This window comes from Eriocheir sinensis, chromosome 2 (genome assembly GCF_024679095.1).
Source record: "Eriocheir sinensis breed Jianghai 21 chromosome 2, ASM2467909v1, whole genome shotgun sequence".
In the NCBI taxonomy this organism is placed as follows: Eukaryota; Metazoa; Arthropoda; class Malacostraca; order Decapoda; family Varunidae; genus Eriocheir; species Eriocheir sinensis.
The window spans coordinates 25,629,915-25,638,206 of NC_066510.1; the positions used below are offsets into that span (position 1 = coordinate 25,629,915).

At 35.8% G+C, this 8,292-nt stretch overlaps 1 protein-coding gene across 5 annotated transcripts in view; it reads right to left on the reverse strand.

Annotated features, from left to right (window-relative positions):
- Nucleotides 1–705: 705 nt before the first annotated feature.
- Nucleotides 706–8,292, reverse strand: part of LOC127001708 (gamma-glutamylcyclotransferase-like) — a 24,812-nt gene continuing 17,225 nt past the window's right edge. For all 5 annotated transcript variants that reach the window (XM_050866820.1, XM_050866812.1, XM_050866816.1 and 2 more), the window contains exon 6: nucleotides 706–8,090. In XM_050866820.1, the coding sequence (XP_050722777.1) occupies nucleotides 8,007–8,090 (84 nt within the window). In that variant the 3' untranslated portion in view covers nucleotides 706–8,006. The remainder of the gene's footprint in view (nucleotides 8,091–8,292) is intronic.

An 8,292-nucleotide genomic window follows, 5' to 3' on the forward strand; every position in this document is an offset into this window, starting at 1 on the left:
GTAGTGCAGTGGTTAGTGCTCTCACCTCACAAACAAGAGGCCCTAGGTTTGATTCCTGGGTAGAGTGGAGACAGATGGGCAGTCTCTTTTAATCCATGCCCCTATCCATCCAGCAATGAATAAGCACTGGGTGTCAGTTGGCTGGGAAATTCTTCAATAGCACCTCAGGTATTCCAATGGTGATATGCCTTCCACCTTAAATGTAAACTACTGGATGTGCAGTAGACATATAATTAACCCAAAGGACAGCTGGTGGGAATTCCTACTAGGGTGGAGAACGGCAGGGTGCGGGAAATCCTGTCATCCACTGTCCAGCCAAAATTTGTAATTCCCAACATCATATCTCTGCCGTGCTGCAACCAAGGGACTTCTAGTTTCTTTTATCATGTAGATGAAAGATTGGTGGTGTTAAAGCACTATGAACTATTATGTTTTTGTCTGAAATTGCCACACAGGGCATTGCTGAAGAACACCTATTTCGCCAAAATTTATCAACATGGCACACGCTCTGCAAACTGAAAATTGCCCTCCAGCCCATCCTTTAGGGGTTAAATACTAAAGTTGCATACCCCATGAAGAATTACAAACTTTTTTTCATCTTATACTCCAGAATCTGTCATTAAATCATACAGTAGTTTTCACATTTCATTGGTATTGAACAAAGTATAATTAAAAAAAAATAATAATAAAATAAAAATAATCAGATTTTGTTGAAGGTTTTATTGCATTTGAGTGAACATGTAAAGTAGCAGCAACATTTCTTAGAGTAATCAAGTCAAACTTACTTCAATATGAAATAAATATGTATTCCTAAAATACTTCAATGTGGCCCACTTCTAAAGAATGTTGATTTCATTCAAAGTCACTTACAACACCTCAAAACAACTGAAAACACTGTCCGTAATAATATTCAAGGTAATTTTGAAAGGACTACATAGCTTGTAGCCTCATCCGAAAGGCTAACATATTTGTTCACTAAATCTGAATGTCATAACTGGTTGACTCCTACACATGAATGGGCTACAAACTTGAGTGATATTCTTATAATACTTGTGCACAGGCTAAGTAGACAATGCAACAACAAACAATACTGTTAGACTTTAAAATCTATGTTGAAATTTTCAACATTTATATAAACACATACCAAGGCCACTGGAATTAAGAAAATACACAAGTAAACATTTCAACTTCCATCGTGGAAGTCACATTGCAAAATACTCATGCCAGTGCAGTGACTGCATTTATTGATGGCAGCATTAGTGGTCACAGAAATACCATGTGGTCTTACAGAGATAAAGTTACTGTTAATGGTACATCAAATTTGTCAACAGAAAAATAAATAAACTAAAGTTGGTCCTATATGAAGGCAAACTTGGAAATGGTTTGAATTGATGGAACAGATCATACACCGCAGAAAGGGTCATTTTATCTGTTTATTTCGTTTTGTACTTGCTTGCATGCATCAGCCTTCTTCACCTAATGATGACGGTCCATACTGCTAGATCTCCAGCAGATAACTAATAATGACTAGAACAAAGATAACAAAATCATTTATCCCAAAGGACTTATCATGAACACTCCTCTCAGCTACAAGTGGTGCTGCTGATATATTTGATTTTAATACTGGAAAATTCCGAGGTGTAAATGGGTCCACTAGAAATTCTTAACTGGAACTTATTGCCTCAGTTTCTGCTTAACCAGAGTGAGTGGTTGAGCTTCAAAATATACAAAAAAATACTGAGAAATTATCACTGAGATTTTATTTCTGTTACTTAAATTGAAACTAAATACTTTTGTTGCATGACAATTTGTAGTTTGGTTTACCATAAAGCATGAAAGTTTTGATACATCTGCAAAACTTAATCATAAATATATTTTCTTGGGACATGATTATTTGATATCGCACATGCCACTGAATTTTGTGTCTTAAAAGGTGAATGAAAAGATCTTATGTGAGTGGAGGACCAAGAGCTACTCACCTAGGAACTATTGTTTATATATATATATATATATATATATATATATATATATATATATATATATATATATATATATATATATATATATATATATATATATATATATATATATATATATATATATATATATATATATATATATATATATATATATATATATATATATATATATATATATATATATATATATATATATATATATATATATATATATATTTGGTGTCAGGAATTAGTAACCCTGTTGCCCACCAGTTGGGTGGTGCACACAGTTTCTTGTATACCTACCACACAAATGACTGAGGTTGGGCAAGAGACTGAGTCTCATAAATATTTTCACAAAAAAAGTAGTTCAGTGCCTGTCCTCAGTCTGGGGTGTCGAGGGCTTTAGGCTCAAGACCAGGATTCTTTAGTAACAAGTCCCAATTCAATATAAATAACTATCATATGGAGGGATATACACTGTATATAAAAAGTATTGTAGACAGAGTAAATGGGAATCCATATACTATCCAGACTGGGTTGGATAGAAAAAAGTTTAAAGAACATTGGTCCATACAGACTCAATGGATGAGACTAGAATTAAATCAGTGCCTTTTTATATTTATATAACTGTGATATACAAGAAATGAGTTTCACTCATTGGGCCTGATCGGTGGGCATGCCCGTTAACGGGCACATTTGATGGGCAAACCGTCAAATTGCCCAAGCGCCCGTTGAGCGAAATCACCAGGCAGTGCCCAGTGGATTGAGCTTCGACCCTGCCAGACATAAGTTAACATAGTGTACCCATAGCAGGGTTCCCTCCCACATCCCATGTAATTGTAACATGATTCACATCAGTAACTTGCGATGTCTTTTTCTTTTTCTTTACACACAAAGCAATTATTATGCTACACAATATTTTCTTCATAGTAATGTTAGGCGCCATGCTTATCGTATCGCACTTCACACGCTACTGGCATCATCGGCCAAGCCCACCTATTCATCAACATGGCTGTGTGGACAACATTCACGGGTAGGCCCGGCAGAATTTGCCCGCCAACTGCGCTACCCGACGGACACCGCCGCTCGTCTGGACAGGCCTTTAGCTTTAAACTCATCAGGTTTTGGACTGATTGATTTCCAAGTCCAGTCTAATCTACACTTGTGCTGCTATATGGAAAACTTTTTTTATATCTATATCTTTCAGTCACATTGTCTCAGTTTCTTTCCAACAGACTATCAATTTTGTTTACTTCCATCATTGCCCTGAACACTGAAATCATTTCACCTTGATAGCTTTTCTCTTTCAAGGATGGCAGCCCTAATTTTTCCAGTTTTTTTGAGTGTGGGTATTTACCTTTTTTATTTTTTAGGTTCAACCTATAGTGCCAGTAGGTTCTCTTGGGGGGTCTCTTAGGCGACCCCAGCCCATTAGTGACATTGGCAAATTTTATTTATAAAGGTTGCCATGATGTATGACTCTTGCTTGACCCATGCTGCCCCCTGATGTTCAACTTGAATGAAGTCTTTGAAGTTAGGGTTGACTGAAGATCTGGGCAGCATGTGGGTAATCTTCTGCCACTTGGTATTGGTTGAAAAATCAGCATGTTTCAATGGGACTCAAACCTAGGTCCACAGGCTCACCACGCCCGCAGGCTGACTGCTCGGCCACCACCACGGCCACCTAGTTGTGATACATATGCCATGAGCAATTCTTGTGAGGTCAGGTCCTGGAGTCTCATTCAGTCAAATTTGTCTGAGTCCATTAAAGTTTTTGGACTGGACTATCACATTGTTCAAGTTGTTGCACAGTTCGTAGCACCTGTGGAGCACTACTTTTTTTATTCTCTATCCCACACTAAGAGATCTTTTCTATCAATTCTCTCAATTCCCTTCATGAACACTACAATCACCTTTCTTTCTTCTGAGGATGGCAGTGCCATATTTTCCAGTCTTTCCTTGTGAATTAAATCTGTAAGGCATGGGACCTTCTTGTTTGCTACTCTTTGTATTTTCTTGATCTTGATTATCTGTATTTTTTATTTTTTATGTGGGGACCACACTAATGCTGCATATTTTAGCTTGGGGTGGTTGAGAGTCACTTTAAATTTCTTCATCCCTACATCCATGTAGTGAAAAGCCACTCAAATGTTTGTCAACAGCCCATATAGGTCTCTCTGACAATATTATTTGTTTCCTGTGGGACGAATTGCCCCAAACACTGAGGCTTTTTTTTCCTTTTTTTGTTATTAATTCAATTCCCAACGAAAAATTATGTGATGGCCTCTTAGCACTTTTACCCATCTTTATTAATTTAAATTTCTTTTTGGTTGAATTTAGTTTCCACACAAAGCACCAATTGTGAATCCTGTCTAATTCTTCCTTTAGATCTTTGTATCATCTGTAGACTGGCTTGTGTGACTGTTTGTTCCATCCACCATGTGTGTGTGTGTGTGTGCCATTTACTACGGCTATATCATGAACTGGATTTATGATTGCCAGCTGGTGCCCTCCCCGAATGAGTTTCGAATTCAGGTGATGGTTCTTTGGGTACAGCTGGAACTTTACATCACACCCAGACATCTGGGAGGTGGGACACAACCCCTGACTGATACCTAGTACCCATTTACTGCAGAGTGGACAAAAGGCTCGGATTAAAGGAGACTGCCCATCCATATCCATTCCAGCTGGGAATCAAACCCAGGACTTCTTGTTTATGAGCAAAGAGCTCTAGCCACTACACTATAAAGCTCTGTAGTGTGTGTAATTCACCATAGTCTGACCATGAGATACTTGTAGTTGCTTGTCAGCACCCTCCTTGACTTAGCATGGATCTCACAAGCCTCCACCCATGCACATACAGGAGGCAAGACACAACCCACAAATTGATACCCAGTACTCATTCACTACTGGGTGGACAGGGGACGTGGATTAATAAAGACTGCCCATCCGTCTCCACTCCATCCAGGAACCAAACCCGGAACCTCTTGGCAGTGAGGCAAGCGTGCTAACCACTGCACTACGGAGTCTGTATGTGAGTGTGTGTGTGGAGGAGGTGAAAATTACATAGCAGGCCATTTCACTGCGATATCTTTCCAACTGTAACCAGTTGTTGTGATTACGTTTGTGAATAATTTGTAGATAACTGGCAGTACTCTGGTAACAATATAGTTTTTAATGATCTGTTAGATCTTATATATATACTGAAGCCACCCCCATCCCAATTTGGGATGTGAAACAGGGTAACATGGATGAGGATTACAACAACGGGTATATTTCCTCAGATATCAGGTATTATATCTGGTTAGTTAAAAGAACAATGCAAAACTTTGACAATACCACATATAATGAGAACATTTAATGATTTCAGCATGTGTCAGGTACTTCAAGGTTTGACTATTTCAGCTGCATAAGGTGGACTTAGTAACAAAAGATAATAACATGGTATTTCTCAAACATACAAATCAAGGAAAGTATATGAACCCCTGAGAATATATTTTTTTACATGTGGCAAAAGAAGCCTCAGATGCTACTACAGTATAGGAGGTTAAGGGTTGGACACTAGAATGGACCCTCTACTAACTCCTTTCTAAAAAGGCCACTCTTGGAGCTGTATCACTGTCTAGATTCCTGCTGATTAGACAGACATGTATAGTAGGACAAGCAGTTGTGTAGAATATGTAAACAGCATTGTGTGTGTGTGTGTGTGTGTACAATGTTTTAACTGAGTTCTTATGTACTGTCTGAGGTTTCTCTCCACCTTAACTGGCACATTAAGTGGTGACGATGAAAGTGAAATAATTATATAAATTATATATGTTAATTTCATTGGCAAGGTAGTACAGTATGAGAAAATATAAAGTCCTAGAATAAGACTTAAGAAAGATATTTTATATTTAAGAAAACATGAATGCTTCTTGAAGAAAGATGGGAGGAAATTCCAGACCTGCACTTTCTTCCACTTTCATTTGTCTGTCATATGATATATGAGATACAGACATTGACTTAAGAGAACATTAACCACCTTTTTTTTTTACCGGAAAGGAGTCAACATAATATTATATTTTAATCATGGCTGAGAACCCACTTTGAAATCAGCTTGTTTCCTGGACTGGTTAGAATCTAATGTGTCTAAAATCCTTTTTGTGATTATGTTTGTGAATAATTTGCAGATAACTGGCAGTACTCTGGTAACAATATATTTCATTTAACGATCTGTTAGATTTCATATATATATATATATATATATATATATATATATATATATATATATATATATATATATATATATATATATATATATATATATATATATACACATATGTACATCTTCATCATCATCATCACTTTCTTGATTACTGCACTGTCAAGATGGTGAGAAAATCTTTGGAATTATTTAAAAAAAAGTGCATGTTTAAAAGTACTCCATCACATGATTTTAACTAATGGTGAAGTATATGGGAATCTATTAATATTAACATTCTATACATCACTAGTAAAAAGATAAACCTTGTCTTTTATAATAATTGAATATTTGTGAACTCATTATGTAGTTAAAAGTGTACATTTGTGAACTCATTATGTAGTTAAAAGAATGTATATTTGTGAACTCATTATGTAGTTAAAAGAATGTATATTTGTGAACTCATTATGTAGTTAAAAGAATGTATATTTGTGAACTCATTATGTAGTTAAAAGAATGTATATTTGTGAACTCATTATGTAGTTAAAAGAATGTATATTTGTGAACTCATTATGTAGTTAAAAGAATGTATATTTGTGAACTCATTATGTAGTTAAAAGAATGTATATTTGTGAACTCATTATGTAGTTAAAAGTGTATATTTGTGAACTCATTATATAGTTAAAAGAATGTATATTTGTGAACTCATTATGTAGTTAAAAGAATGTATATTTGTGAACTCATTATGTAGTTAAAAGTGTATATTTGTGAACTCATTATGTAGTTAAAAGAATGTGAGAAGTATGAAAACAAACTTCTAACTGAAAATAACTATGCAAACACTTGTTAAAAGTAAAATTACTGTAATAAATAAAAAATACCCATATCTTAACCTGTGGGCTTCGGCTATGGGAAAGCTGAGAATTGGCCGAAAAACGGCAACATTACACTGCATTTTGAGACTAAGAAAAGAGCATGGAACGTATATCAGAGTACTCCTCTCATAACCATAAAGCTGTTAAAAATATTTACTTTTACTCAAACTCCATCTTTTTGGGGGTGTTTGTTACAAAATAAAGTCTTGTGACATGTGGCATCTAGCCGAGAGTTGCTTGTTGTCTGCTTTAAAGAATTTGACAAGTGATTACTGTATGGATAGCTAATTCAGTCTGCCATGACCTTACAGCACCACCTATGACAAATAAGCCCCCTCAAGATCAATCACCCACCACAATGACCCAGGGCATGCATGGTGGGTTGCTCTATGCCGCCACCACCTACAATTAGCTCAAATTAGATGTTTTGAGCCGAGCCCCAAACGGGGTCCGCCGTTTCAGCAGACCGTCATGCGGGAGCCCAAAAATGGGTCCGCCGACGTTGCCGGGTAAAAAAAAAAAAAAAAAAAAAAAAAAAAAGATAGCATTGCACCTATTACCAGGGTTATAAATCCTCTAAATGACTATTCTGCCAAAAGTAATTTCACAGACACCACACAGCAGTGTTATAGAAGGAACTAATATTCTTGAGAAAGTATTAGTTCATCAATCCTTTAGTTCTTCCTGTAGCTATGTAATCTGAAGAGGTGAACCCCAGTGCCTTCCTTCTATACCTTCCAAGTGCTTACTCATAAAGGGAACCATGCAGCATTAGCTATGATGATTCTTGAGACTACATTATATATTGTCTGAGATCAAATGTAATAACTATATCTATGTAACTGCTTACATGCCTAAAATTGCACTTATTCCCATACTGAAATAGCATTATATCATATATTAGGTTTATCTACTCCTACAGAACACACTAGATTAAAATGCAGAAACCACAACCAAGAATCCAAATACTGAGACCACTCAGGCAGGCTATTGCTTGGTGAGGTTCAAACCTACTTCCACTGAACCTTTGTATCCATTATGTTCAATGCCTTCAAGGAACTTGATATAATCCTGGAAGGAAAGAATGCGTAAACTAATAATTATGTAAAGCTTACAACTTATTATATGACACAACAAAAGCCTTTTAAAAAATTACTAACCTTGTATTGTTGAAGTTTTTAATTTTAGTAGTATAAAAATAATGATGATGATGATGATGATAATAATAATAATAATAATAATAATAATAATAATAATAATAATAATAATAATA